The sequence below is a fragment of the Myotis lucifugus genome, unplaced genomic scaffold (assembly GCF_000147115.1).
Source record: "Myotis lucifugus unplaced genomic scaffold, Myoluc2.0 scaffold_117, whole genome shotgun sequence".
NCBI lineage: Eukaryota > Metazoa > Chordata > Mammalia > Chiroptera > Vespertilionidae > Myotis > Myotis lucifugus.
The window spans coordinates 3,427,068-3,441,552 of NW_005871165.1; the positions used below are offsets into that span (position 1 = coordinate 3,427,068).

Below are 14,485 nucleotides of genomic sequence, written 5' to 3' on the forward strand. Positions count from 1 at the left end.
ACTGAGCTGCTGTTCCAGGTGGCCTGGGAGAGGTCTGAAGCTCAGGCTTTAGGCAGCGATGAAAGAGCCATCGCCTTTCCCTGTGTGGACCTCGGGAGCCACCGGACAGGGCCCAGCACTCGGCGGGGGCTGCCCAGGAAGCTCTTGTACTTGGAATGTTGTTAGGATGGGAGGAGGGTGCCTAGACTCCACCTTAGATAGAGGAACCTCTTTAGCAGAACTGAACAATCCCTTCTAAACTAGGCCCACGAAGAAGAGGAAAAGTAAACATTATACCGCTTGTACATCAGCACTATATTCTGCCATTATATCATTTGCCGGTTAAAGCAGATGAAATCTCTACACATTTCTAGACTCACAACAGTACTGCAATGGTTTGGGTGAGCGTGGACTTGCTACCTTGGTGAGAATTGTGTGGTTGAGAATCTGTGAGAAGGAATGAGCCTTTCTCTCTGGTTACTTGTTAAAAGGTTCGGACTTGCTCAGACTTAATTTCTCATAAAGATGCAGTTCTCTTGAGCAAATAGCTAGAAACCTGTTAGAGGTTCATTTTTTTCTTTGTCTTTTTGGATAGAAATGTAAATCTGTGGAAGTCAAGGTGAGCTTACTCAATGGGCCAGGTGTGGTCTGCGAAGGGGCAGAGCTAGGGGTGGGGAGAACTTGAGCCTGCTCCCCAAAGTGGATGGTGAGGACCTGAGCGTATCGGGGAGAATGGTCCTGCACTGAGTATGGAGTGGAGGTGCGTGGGCCCCCTGGAGCGGGGCTACTTTCAAAATGGTGTTCAGCAGTGTTGCTGCTTCTTTTTTGTTTTGTTTGGTTAATCCTCACCTGAGGATATTTTCCCCATTGATATCTAGAGAAAGAAGGGGGAGGGGGGAGAGAGAGATCGTGTGTACATGACGGAGATAAATAAAGAAGCGTGGATGTGAGAGAGAGACACATGGATTGGTTGCCTCCCGCACACACTCCAATTAGGCCGGGGATTGAACCTGCAACCCTTGACCAGGAACTCAAGAGCCTTCCATGCGCAGGCCGGCGCTCTAACCACTGGGAACACCGGCCAAGGCAATGTTGCTTCCTAGAGGAGAGTGAAAATCAAGCAATATTCAGAAAGATGTCCCCTGCTGTCCTTCCTCCCTGATGACTTCCAGTGGACTTTGTGAAAGGACAGGACCAGACTGGGAAAATAGGAGTGTGCTCGGTAAGGTGAAAAGAGGTGACAGAATTTCCATTTTAATCAAAATGCTTTGCAGTTGCCGAATGTGGTCATGGCAGTGAGGGCTCTGGTCTGAAGAGTGACACACTGTGAGCTCATACAAATGTGTACTCTCCTTCAAAGCCGGCTGGAATTCTAGTTCCAGGTTGGCCATTCTGCAGACTGTGCCCTGGAATCTGTTGGCCGCAAGTCCCTTGAATGAACCCAAGTTCTTTTCCTTTGAATTAGGAGAAGGCTCCACTTCCTCACAGTCTTCCCTGGTCCAAACAACAATGAAAGCTACGCGCAGACCAGTGCTGGGCTCCACAGAGCCGCCAGGCCTGGGAGGCGTCCCCTTCTCTCTCCTGGACTCTGTGCTTGGCCCTGGTCCCTCTGCCGTGGGAAGGACCTTTGTTCTTACACTCCTGTGGGGTCACGTGGGCGCCTCTGGTGAGCTGTGTGGGGCACTGAGTCAGTGGGTCAGGTGCAGGCCGGTGCCCTTACCCCAAGGACAGGACAGGTAGGACACCTGTGTCTCTGAAGGCGGGCGAGGGGTTGGCACCAGAAGAGAGGCTGGTGATGAGATCTGGGAGATACTTTCACCGAAAGGTAGCCCACACGTGAGGGAAGGAGGTCATGTATGAGGATGTTTTCAGTGAACAGGTTTCTGCGATTGGGTGTTGATTTTTGCTGAGGCTCTCCCATGCCGACTGCGTGGGTGTCGTGGGACGTCACCCGAGTGGACACGTGGCTCTGCGAGAATAAACAGTGCCCGGGAGGCTAGGAACAGGATGTGGATAAGACTTCTGAATAGTAAACTTTTGGCTCCAGGCGGGACCAGAACCTTAGCTGTCACCCACATCACTCTACAGGTGATGACCATCACTCTGCAGGTGATGACCCTGCAGAGGTCGCCATGGCATGGTTTGTCCAAGGTCATGAGCAGGTTCATGGCCGAGTCGGGATAAGGAGCCAGGTCCTGGGGCTGCTCACCGGGCAGCCTTCCCTGCCCCTGCCCCTGCCCCTGTGCAGTGGAGGGCCGGAGCACGACACCTCTCACACAGCCCCAGTGCAGTCGGCCAAGAAAGCCACCGACACCAGTTGCCCATCAGATATTCTCATCTGGAAAAAAGGCAGGGAGTTACCCAGAAAGTGTTCATCTTGGTGAAGAACTTGGTGTGAAAAGGAGGTGGGAGTCCAAGGGCCGGTAGAGGGTAGTGGCTGCTGAAACCGAAGACCGGTCCTCCAGAGACCTTTTTTTTAAAAAAAATATATTTTATTGATTTTTTACAGAGAGGAAGGGAGAGAGATAGAGAGTCAGAAACATCGATGAGAGAGAAACATCGATCAGCCGCCTCCTGCACATCTCCCACTGGGGATGTGCCCGCAACCCAGGTACATGCCCTTGACTGGAATCGAACCTGGGACCTTCCAGTCCACAGGCCGACGCTCTATCCACTGAGCCAAACTGGTTTCGGCTCCAGAGACCTTTTGGGAAAATAAAGCCGAATGGTGCTTGTCCCCCCTCTTCCTCCTGACAGCCACGTCCTGGGAAGCGGGCACCCCTGGGAGCTAGGAAGTCACTAGTGAAGGGAAGGATGAACATAAATAAGACTGCAACTCAGACTCTGCCAGCCACCACCCTGACCATGAATGTGGGCAAGAGGTTCACTTGCTGAACAACGTGTGACTAGAGCTTTGGCCACTCCCTGGACCGCCTGTTAGAGAAGCACATATCTGTCATGCCTGCAGGCGACAGGACACTCAGTCATCATGCATGTGCGTGCTCCTCGTGTGTGTACACTCTCGTGTGCCTGGAGCTGTACAGCGGTCTCCCCTTGTCCACGGTTTCGGGGACCCACAGACAACCATGGTCCTAAAATACCAAGTTTTTCCAGCCACTGACGCCGTCTGCTCCCGACGTCCAGCCATTCACATCGTCATGGCTGGGTGATCCAGGATCACCTGAAGCAGGTGACCGTCCTTCTGACGTATCTTCAGAAGGTCAACAGCAGCCTAACACCGTGTCGCAATGTTGATTTCACTTCATCTTACCACGTAAGGGTGTATCTAACCATCAGAAGAATGGTGGGTAGAGTATAGGGAGGTATTTTGAAAGTGAGACCACATTTCCATTACGTTTATTATAGTATAATTGTTCTACTTTATTAATAGCTGTTCATCACTTACTTTGCCTCATTTATAAATTAAGCTTTATTCTATGTATAGAGAGAAAACATAGTACATAGTATAGGGTTCGGTGCTGTCGGTTTCAGCATCCCCTGAAACATATCCCTCATGGATAAGGGAGGCTAGGCTACTGTGTTCCAGAACATGCTTTGTCCAGGATGCTGCTAAGACAGGAAATACACTTAGAGTCAAGAATGTTCAGTTAAAATGTTCTGTACTGTTACTATTTCTCAATTGGGACGGATCATCGTGGCCCGGAGAATCGTGGCCCGGAGAAAGATAACATGGGGGTGGGGTGCACTACACTATCATGGACAAGGGTGTGTGTGTGTGTGTGTGTGTGTGTGTGATTGAGAAATCAGTTGTTGGCTTTGGCAAGGAGTAAAGGGAGATTGAGAAAGAGCCCTGCTTGGGGCTGGGCGTGCCTGCTGTGGGCGCGCGCACACTGGACACCCAGGCCTCAGGCAGGGACTGGGCCGAGACGGCTCACCTGGGCCCCAGGGTTCTGACACTGCAGGTTCTCATTGTGGGGTTTGGAAGGCGATGGCAGTGGGTGGCTTAGTGTAGTTGCCAATGTCTGGGCCCGAAGGCCCAGACTGCGTGCTGCTGGCTCGAGTGTATAACGCTCCCTCCCCGCCCGCGTTTATCTAGAGTCAGTACCAGCAGCTCTCTCTCCAGCCTTTCACTGTGGCCTTAACACATCAACATTCGATTGCAATAGTGTGTTGTCTCTAAGGGGCCTGCATGCCTCCTGCCGGCCCCACCAACCTGGCTCCTGCCCTTGGCTGCCCCTGTCCACCCTGTGCCTCGGGGCCAGGCCCCTGGGCAGGTGAGGGCAGAGGTGGGTCGAGGTGGATCCTGGCAGAGGCAGGGAAAGGCCTGGGAACAGGAGTGTGGGTGGGAGGGAAGTCCGTGTTCTGGGCCAGATGGCCCACACACCAGCCAGCTGCTCAGAGTCCAGCGTGTACGCTCAGACCCTCTTCCCGGTGCTCGGCTCCCTCTAGCCCACCTGCTTCCCTGCGTCGTGGTGGCTCCATTGCTGGCTCCTGATGGGGCAATGGGGCTGGTGGGAAAGGCCCTGGGTTCAGGAGTAGGGGCAGGGCACCGTGTCGGCTGGGCCTGCGGTCACTTGTCGATAGGGCCTCTGTCTCCTGGGGTGATCCCATGTGCCAAACCCACCCCTCAGAACTGCACCGATGGTCCAGCGCAGTAACATGTATGACAGTCCTTTGGAAACCAAACATGACCACGACCACCTTTCATTCATAGACTATTCCCGGGTTTCTCGAAGCCTCTCTTTCTGTGAGGACCCACCCTGCAGCAAGACTAGCGGGAAGACCTAAAGCTGGGCTTAGGGGAAGGCGTGCATGTTGGGGAGCTGCTGTGGTTCTGAGAACATCTGGAAGCCCGGAGAGAGGAGCACCTCGTGTGCATACAGCTCGTTACTGAGCCCGTTCACTGCCTGCGGCATCCCACCGGAGTGGGAGCTGGAGCGAGGCAGGGTGCAGGTCTGGCCCTCCTGGGTCCAGCCGTCTTGGGAGCCGGGCCCTGCACAGCTGGACCCTATACAGCCGCAGCACAGAGAGGACAGTGCTCTGGCCAAGGCCCAGGCTGTCTGACTGTCCTGGGCTTTTCCCTCCCACCCTCTGAAGTTGGATCCGATTTTGGGGTGTGTGTTTTTTCTGGTGTATGTGCCAGTGAGTGAGCAGTAGGGGGGTCCTGTTCTCCTACCCCCTGGACCCGGAACAGGGTCTTCCTTGCAGGGGTCTGTAGGGAAGAGGGGCCTTCAGGCATCTGTCTCCACCAGTGCCCAGCTCCGGCTCCCACTCCCGCACCTCCTTCCTCCTGTCACCTGCCCGAGGGAGGGCCTCCTGTCCAGCCAGAGCAGCGGCAACCTGTCTTCTCCTTTTCCCACAGGAAGCTGCACAGCGGGATGAAGACGTACGGGTGTGAGCTCTGCGGAAAGCGGTTCCTCGATAGCTTGCGACTGAGAATGCACTTACTGGCTCACTCAGGTAGGCACGGAGGCCTCGACTGCCCCTCCCCGCACCGCCCGCCCCCTCCTGCCCTCTTTCCTCCACTCAGAGAATGGACGTCCCCACTGCCCGCCGGGCCTGGCTCCCTCCACCTTGTCCCGTGGGTGCTCCCTCCAGGTTCATGGAGCAGAAAGTCCATCCTGACGCTGTGCTCCACCTTCCAAAGCAGAATGCGGTCTCATTAGCAAAACAGTGGTGGAATTAGGTTCCCGCTCTCTAATGAATCTGACTATTGGGTTCACATTATCCAGGAGCCTTTAATTAAATAGATATAGAAAGGTTGGAACACAGAGCTAGTTACGCGTGCTGTGTTTTGCAAGTTAATTTTACCCCGTTCCAGCGGGGTCGCCTAGGCGGCTGTCGGTATTTTTTCTCATGTTTGGGCAAAGCTGCTCTGCCGCATTCGGTTTAAAAAGGGGAGAAGCCCTGACCCAGGGGGGCTGGGTGTTCATGGTGGGAGGCAGGACACAGCAGCCCCCCTGGTGCTGCTGGAGGCCCATGGTCACCGCTTCAGTTGCAGAGCCCAGCCCCGCCCCGCCCGGTCCCCTGCCCGGCCTGTGCACGCTTCCTTCTCATTCCCTTCCTTAGCTTCGGTGGCACATTTTGGGGGAGAGGAAGGGACTACCTTCTCACCTGGTCTTGCTCTCCCCTCGTAACAGCGGTCAGCATCTGCTGGCTCTCCCCCAGATTGCTTTGGCGGCTGGCCCCCAGGCAGCTAAGCCTTTGTGAAATGAGCATGGGCTTTGGGTCGGGCAGATGAAGGTTCCATCTTGTCTGTGTTATGTGCTAACTGTGGGACCTTGGGCAGATCTGCCTTCTGAACCCCGGTTTCCGCATCTGTAAATGCAGGTGTTGCTCGCTCGTATACTTCCTTGTAGTATGAGGTGTAGGGATGTATGTTAAAGGCGTCTGTAGCTCGCTCCCTGGCATACATTTGCTGTGTAACGAACGGCGATTGGTTCTGCTTCCACCTTCCTCTTTGCCCAGCTGTGATGTCACCTGGGGCGTGCTCCTCTCACCGCGCTCCGGAGCTCCCGGTCGGTGGGGTCGGTGGCGGGCTGCAGTCTGTCCTCACTCCATCTCCCGCCCAGACAGTCGTGTAGGTGCCGCGTGGTGGTTTTCAGTGCCTCCGCTCACTGCCTTGCCTGAAGGGCCCTCACCCCTTCTCCCTTCCTGCCCTTCCCTCTTCCACATCCAGGGGTCGGGCTACACTGAGGGGGCTGTCTGCCTTGGCATGTCCCCTCCGTCCGCTTGTCTTTGTGTGTCCCCTTCCTCCTTCCCGTCCGGCCTTTCCACCCCACACCTGGCTCCACTGCCCATCCTCGTGCCGCCTGCCTGTCCCATGTTGGCCGGCACCCCGAGTCCGGGTGTCCCTGCACTCAGCATCTGCCCGGTGCTCATGACTCCTTTGTTCTGTTTCTGTTACTTGCATCGTCTGTCTTCTTGCTTCCCTTCAGCTTTTTACGCTGCTTAGGGTTCAGTGTGGGTGGGTTTCATGAGCTGTCTGCCAGCAAGGCTGTTCGACCTCTGGGTTTGCTCTACCTGCAAACCCCTCGCTCCCTCTGTGTGGAATCGCCTTCCCCGTCTTCCCAGACCTTCCAGGTCCCTTCTGCAAGGCCGCCCTTGACGCCTCCCACCCCCAGCAGGATAGTTGCGCCTTCTTCTGGGCGCCATGTCTTTATCGGGAGCATCTCTGGGCACACTCGTTCTTCTGCATATCATGGCTATTTGTGGACTTGCCTTATCTCTTCTACTTGGGAGTCAGGGTTAGGAATTTGTGCTGACCATGTGACCTTGGGTAGGAGATGTAAGCTCTGTGAGCCACCGTGTCCCCATCTGTAAGGTGAGCATTCGCCTGCCTCTGAGCGGCTGTGGCTCACATCAGATTCTTAGCGCCGTGCCTGGCGCGTGACAGGTGCTCAGCGTAGGTAGCCTGCCCTTCCCTCTGCTTCTCTAACAGACGGTGAGCTGCTTAGAGACAGGTCTGTCCCACAGACCTTTCACCCCTTCGCTGGGATGTCTTGAAAATAAAATAGCAACGAGGGCTTAGGGAGGCAAGACCACTTGCTAAATTGTTAAACAGTGAAGGCAGAGACCTGGCATTGCGGGGGGCGGGAGCAGGGGGGGGGGTGTTGGATCTCTCCCTCAGATCCTGGTGGCACTAGTCGGGTCTCCCATCTTCTGGCTCCTGCTCTCCTTGCTGGATAACAGAACCGTGTGATGTGTAGAGGAGATGTGCAAGATGTTCTTGCTGCCTGTGTTAAAGGCTCCATGCAGGAAGCTGACAGCAAGAATGTTCCCTGAGGGCTGCAATGCAGACCCATTTTGCAGAAGATGCCCAAGGGCTGGGGCCCCAGAACCCTGGGGACTGTTTTTTTTTTAAAGGGGGCAGGTCATGGAGAAGTGAGCCTGGGGCCCGGGTGGGGCCGTGGTGTCCTGGCTTCCCCTGAATGTCATTGCTGTCTCTTGCACGGGCACATTCCTGTTGTCTCCTGCTCAGCAGAGCAGAACAGCACGCCCTCCCTCGCTCTCCCTTGCTCTGTGTGCTAGCTGCCCCCACCCCCTCTTGGCTAGCATGGGGGTGTTTGTTATTGTAGCTCTGGCACTGGGCCAGGCCTGGCTGGGAGCCAGCCTTGTGGGTACAGTGTGTACAGTGAGTGCTGAGCCAAGTTTGTCATCATACACGATTAATTTTTTTTTTCTAATCTGGAAGGGGTGGGGTGAAGGAGGAGGCAAGGAAAGTGTTTCTCCCATGCTTGAGACAGCCCACATTGAATCTGCGGAGCTGTTATTTGTGAAGGCTGATGGCTCTGGCTTGTTTATCCCTCAGCGTTCCCCCCTCTCTCCTCTTCTCTCCATTTCCTTAGCCTCGGAAATCAGCCTGTGTGAGTCTGTCAGTGACTAGACTGCTAAATTTACATTCCTAAATCAGTTTTCATTGTGTGGAAATTGACAATTTGTTTAATTAGAAGTTTGCCCTGTAGGAGGCCCTTCCTAGAGACAATTCTTTCTTTCTCTTTCTCTCTCTTCCACTCTCCTCCTTTTTTTCTTTTCTGAGACCCTCAATGGTAGTAGTGAATGTTCAGTTTAATTGAAGCTTTGGTTTCGATTTGAGTGTGTTAACTAGTCAAGTGTTTGCAAGATGTACCTGATGATAACAATAAGTTTAAATGAACCAACATTAACCTCACTCATTAACTAATGAGACTGATCTGGCGAGGCCCCGAATTCTCAGAGGCAGTTTGGGGGCTCCAGGAGGGTTTGAGGACTGGGAGGGAAGAGGCCGGGGCCAGAAGAGTGGCCACCCCCATGCTTTGCGGAGCTGGTCCTCCTACAGCATGAACCTTGGGTACAGGATTGTGGCAGTGAGCGGGGAGGAGCCCAGCCCCTTGGGGTCGCAGGGTCACTCTGCCGTCCCCTTCCTCACACGTGGCTGCCCCGCGCTGCGGAAGCGGTAGGGGTGGATGCTGTTTCTGGGCGCGCGCCTTATTCTCACACGAGAGGTGATTCCTAGCTCTGGGGTGTCCATGCGAAGCCACAGCCTCGGGCGGTGACTGCAGTTGGTTCTGCGATTCGCTAGTGTATGGTTTCCGATTGGGTAATATCTCCCACAGCTTGGCTTACCATCCTGGTGGATTACAAGTGAGCACACCCAGAACTGCTGGCCCCTATTTTTGACTTGGCTGTGCACTATTTAGAGGTTCGCATATTTCTGTGGCCTGCTTGTATTCTGGGAGTGCCCTTCCCTTTTGGAGCCAGCGGACATTTACTTAGCAAATGTACTTTACCCTGGAGAAGACACAGCACCCCTGCCCTCAGGGAACAACTCCTGTCCAGTAGGGGAGATGTTTGACTAGAAGGCAGTGGGGAAAGAAGGCAGAGTGTGCAGAGAACCATGAAGAGTTCTGGGAGGCATTCAGAGGCGGAGGGTGGTAGACTTAATGGGTGGTGAGAAGGGGATTCTGAAAGGAGCTGGATGGGGAAGGCCAGCTCACCAGAGTGATATGCATGGAGTTGGGGAGTGTAGGCTGTGTGGTGGGGGTGGGAGAAGGAAGGGATAGAGCAAGGTTATGGAGGGCCTTGAGTAGCAAAATGATATGCATTTTACCAGCATCCCTGGAAAGCCACTGAAAGACGGAATAAGAGATTAAGTCCTCCCCGCTCTGGAATAGGAAGGACTGTGGGCTTTTTGATGTAGACTAGGCAGGAGTGTAGGGTTTATAAGAGTCCATGGAGAGATGGCATGACTGGCAGGCTATCTGGGGGCATGGCTGGAGTATAGAGAGGCCGGTGCCTCTTGCACTGGTTAGGGGCACACCCCTGCCTGAGCGCCCAGTGCTGTTAGGGGCCTGTCCTCTGTGCCTACTCCTTGCTCCTTTCTGGGCACTGTAAGCAGCCATGGCTTTTGAGAAATCTCCCTTGATATACGCCCTTCCCATAGCCAGAGCCACTGGGACAGAAGAATATGGAGCCGGGTGATGATTGTCTGATGCCAGCTGCAGTGTGGGGTGGCCAGGGCACATCACCTGGGGCCTGGGTCATCCATTTGGCAGGAAGGGGCAGGAAGGGGCAGGAGAGGTTGGGGCCAAAAACCAGATTGCTTTCCCCTGTTCTGATTGGAAAGAAAATTACAAAATGTTAAAGATGTGTGGATCGTACTTGTTCCTTTTTTCCTTGTTTTTGGAACACGTAAATTTGGGGTTCAGGGTTCTTCTTCCCAAAGTCAAGGAAGGTGGGGGGAGCAGAATAGCTGGAGGAGCCCCTGGGACTGCGAGGGTGAGGAAATGAGCTGGGAGAAGCCCCTCAGGGTGCACAGGAGGCTCTCAGGACCGGCAGCTTCCTGCTCTCATTTACCTCTCTCCTCCCAGATGAGGTGTCTCCTGAGAGCAAGAGATTGGGGGCTGTCCAGGCAGGCCGAGCCCATGGTCACTTCATGCCCTCTGTCCAGTGAATGTCACTGCTCCCTTCTGGTTAGCTTTCCCCCTCCGGGCAGAGCCAGGAGGAACCTTCCTCAGGCCCTTTAACTCCCCCCCTCCCCCGGCACGCCTACAGGGGGCACGGTGGGGGGTTGGGCACAATGGAGAAGGGCAGTGTGCGGTGCGGTGCGTGGTTCAGAGGCCCCACCGCCTCCCCTTTGGTCCGTGTGGGTGCCAGGTGTGGCGAGGGGACAGGGCGAGGAGCAGCGGCTCTCCGGGCTCGCGTGGAGCGCTCTCCCTCTCCCCTCCCCGCTCTGACTTTGGCTGGCTTCCCGAACTTTTTCCCAGAGCGGTGTCGTCACTGGCCTGCCGGCAGGTCTGGATGTTCTGCCAGCATTCCAGAGAGTTTATGATCGCTTGCAGATGTGCCTCCAAGAACACACTGTACCCAGAGCAGAAATTAATGCAGGCTTGACTGCTGTCCAAGCCGGTCCGCGGGAGAGGAGAAGGAAAACAAAAACTGTTTAATGCTGTTTATAAATTATACACCGGCTGATGAAAAATACATCCCCCCACCCCCACCCCGCTCACCGCCCCCACCCCACCCTTCCCGCTCTCTGCCTCCAGAACCTACATGGAGACCAGGAGGCCGCGGTTTTGCTTTCTCGCTCCTGTTTTGGCTGGGATCCGGACCCCTGCTGCTGGTGCGCAGCCAGGGTAGTTTTCCCCTTTACCTGATGAAATACACTGATTTTCCCAGCCCAGATGGGGTGGCTCTGGCTTTGTTATCTGGGTTTTTATTTTTTTAACTTTTCTTTCTTGGCCAGGGGTTTTGTTTACAGCAAGGGACAGGTTCTGGGCTGGTGCTGGCTGTGCTGCCCACCCAGGGCAGAAGGCGCCCCCCCCCCGCCCCCCGCTGCTGGAGGTGTGTGCCCGCCCCCAACCCCGCCCCGAAGATTCCACTTGCGTCAGGCCAGCTGAGCAGAGAAAGTTTGGAAAGTTCATGGCAGGTCATTGTATTAAACAGTGTTTCCACCACTTCCCTCCTACCCCTTCACATACAACCCCCGTGTGAAGAGGGGGTTCACATAGCTCCCCCCCCCAATACACGTCTCTACCTCCATCTGGTGCCTTAGCAGGGGTTTGGGAAGCTCGTTGCCTCTACCCCTCTGGATCCCAGCCTTTCCCCCGACACTCAAGTCCCCCATCCCCATTTATTCTATAAATTCGTTTCCACATTATGTCTATCCATTTACATGGCTCTTGTGTTTTTAATACCGCTAATGTTTATCATTTGCCCAACAGGCTCGACAGATTTTGCTTCCTGTAGAGCATCGAGGCTTTAGAGCCCCCTCGTTGCTAAGTAGCAGTCTCCCTGTACTGTAATGGGCTGATTTCGTATTCTGTTCAGCGCTGGATCTTATTTTTGTATGCAAGACAAAGTGTTTTGATGGAGGACGATTGCGGCAGTGTCTGGAGGCTGTTTGGAGTTTTATGGGCTGTACAGTACACTGTGTGCTCTCTGAACAGAACACAGGCTGTTGAATTTTGGATTGGATTTGTCATTTTCCCCCCTCAGAGAGGAGCCTGTCTCTCTGATAGAACATTACTTTAAGGGTGGAGGGAAGAAAGTGGAAATTATGTAATAACCTTCTCTCCTCTCTGTCTCCCTGCCTCTCTCTCTGTGTCTCTGTGTGTCTCCCTCCGTGTGTGTGTGTGTGTGTGTGTGCGCGCGCGCGCGCGCGCGCGCGCCTCGCTCCTCCTTTGATTCTTCCATCCCCACCCCCTGTCATTCCACCATATGATTTTGTGGAGCTGGATGATGGCATTATTATCAGAAAATGATTGGCTCTAGAGAAATCGGCTCTGTGTATCTGCTGTTTATTCTCCCCTCTCTTCTTTCCTCTCCGCTGGCCTCCCCATCCTCCCCAGTTCTGGCCGCTTGGCTGCTCTTGTTTTTTCTGAGGCCCTAGGTGGGATGTTTGTGTGGGACCCGCCCAAAGGCAGGGCCGTTTTCTTTTTTTTTTTTAAATGTATTTTATTGATTTTTTACAGAGAGGAAGGGAGAGAGATAGAGAGTTAGAAACATCGATGAGAGAGAAACATCGATTAGCTGCCTCCTGCACATCTCCTACTGGGGATGTGCCCGCAACCCAGGTACATGCCCTTGACCGGAATCGAACCTGGGACCTTTCAGTCCACAGGCCGACGCTCTATCCACTGAGCCAAACCGGTTTCGGCGAGGGCCGTTTTCTTATTTCCAGGGCCTTTCACCTTCCTTTTGCTTCCCAGACATTCACCCACTGCGACTCTTTGCTGGTCATCCTCTTCTCTCCTCAGCCCTCATGCGCCGACCACCTGACCAGGCCGTGCCTGGGCCCCAGTGTGCGGGGCTGTGCCCCAGAGACCAGATCCGGCCACCCACAGCCGCTGGCAGCGGGCAGTCATCCTTGGCACCTTCTCTGAGCTCCCTGTGGCGGCAGGGGCTCATTTTCAGCGTTGCCCTTCTCTCCTGTCACCTCACTCCAGCTCTTCGACCCTGTCCTTGGGTCTGGTTAACCTTGGCCTTTCCTTATGCCCCTGTGTGTTTCCCACCTTCCTGCTTAGGTCTTCATGCGTCTTAGTCTCCATCCGTCACGGTTGGTCTTCTCCCCTCTCACCCCTCTCAGGTTCTTCTCTTGGAAGGTGGGTGGGGATTGAGATGGGGAATGAAATGTCACCGTGGCCCAGAAGGCCGGGGGCGGGGGGGGGGGGGGCGGGGGCGGGGTACTGTTGAGCAAACACCCTGAGAGCTCCCAGCACCTGCAGCCTGTGTGCTCTGTCCCTCTGCCTCTCGGGGACCAGAGCGGGGCTCCCTGGCTTGGCTCTAGGTCCCTAGTTTCCTTAAGTCGAGCTGAATGTGGTCATGCAGATGAGCAGGACTCAGGTTTGCAAGGACCTATTGTCCTTTGCTACTAAAAAGCATGTCTTGTGGCGCTTGTTCGAGGAGGTCTATACCAAGCAGAGCGCAGAGCCTGCTGGCACCACATGCTTTTTTCACCGTCACATGCCATGCCTGGCACAGTGCCTGGCACACAGGCTCTTTGGTAAGGTTTTGTTGAATAAGTGAGTACCCTTTACTGAAGTGTTTGCGCTCTGGGCACATCATACTTTGGTCGGCTCGGAGACTTACACAATTTCGGGTGCCCTCTCTCAGAAAAAGAAAATGGCTATCCAGCGTTAGAGCCCCTCCCAGGAAGTGGGCTGGTGTAAGGGCGGGGCCTGGAGCCCCAACTGGGATACCTTCAGGGAGAACAGGCCTTTGTGAGCCACCTGAGGAGCCACCAGTGCAGGCCCCACAGCTGGAGCAACTGAGTGGGGAGTCAAGGAAAAGGATGCCATGGGGACATCTGCTCACTGCAGGGCCCTCAGAGTGTGGGGCAGGCCTGTCCACAGGCCTCAGGCCTGCTTTCTACCGGGGCCAGGACAAGCCATCCCTCTGTGGGAAACTGCCACTGGTCCCAGTGGACCTGGAAGCAAAGCTGGCCGGTACGGGTAGACCCGAGGCCCCTTCTCCCCTGAGCCACCGGCGGATAGAGACACATGGCAGCATCTGGGCCTCCACACTGGCCTTCCGTGACTCTCCACGAACCCACTCAACATCCACCCCTCTCCTGGGTGCTCCCCTTGCCTGGGTCTGTGGGCAGTAGAGTTATCTGATGGGAGCAGAGCACTGGTCTCCGGGTGTGTGCACGTGTGTGTGTGTGTGTGTGTGTGCGTGCGTGTGCGTGTGTCTAGGAGAGGAGCCCTGAGAGCGAGGGGTCCTGGGGGTGATGGGAAGTGTGCGTAGATTTCTAAGGGTCTGTTCTCCGGAGCTTCCGGATTCAGACTCATCTGTTAATGAGTCAGCGGAGAAAGCAGGATTGGATACTTCTTTGGGAAGGATGCTACTTACTCCCTGGAAGGTGCGGAAAAGCTGAGATTTATGTTCCTAGAACCGCGGGGTGGCTGTGTGTGTGCGTGCAAGTGCGTGTTGGTGTATGCACGCGAGTGCGTGTTGGTGTATGCACGCGAGTGCGTGTTGGTGTATGCACGCATGCGAAAAAGGGATTGTGAAGAAGCGTTTACATGAAGTACTCAGAATTGTTCCTTTGCGGTAATGGCCCCGC

At 54.9% G+C, this 14,485-nt stretch overlaps 1 protein-coding gene across 1 annotated transcript in view; it reads left to right on the plus strand.

Annotated features, from left to right (window-relative positions):
- The window catches only part of ZBTB16 (zinc finger and BTB domain containing 16), a 179,416-nt gene that overhangs the window by 87,039 nt on the left and 77,892 nt on the right, over nucleotides 1-14,485 (plus strand). The window contains exon 3 of the mRNA XM_006093508.3: nucleotides 5,303-5,400. Within this exon, the coding sequence (XP_006093570.1) occupies nucleotides 5,303-5,400 (98 nt within the window). The remainder of the gene's footprint in view (nucleotides 1-5,302; nucleotides 5,401-14,485) is intronic.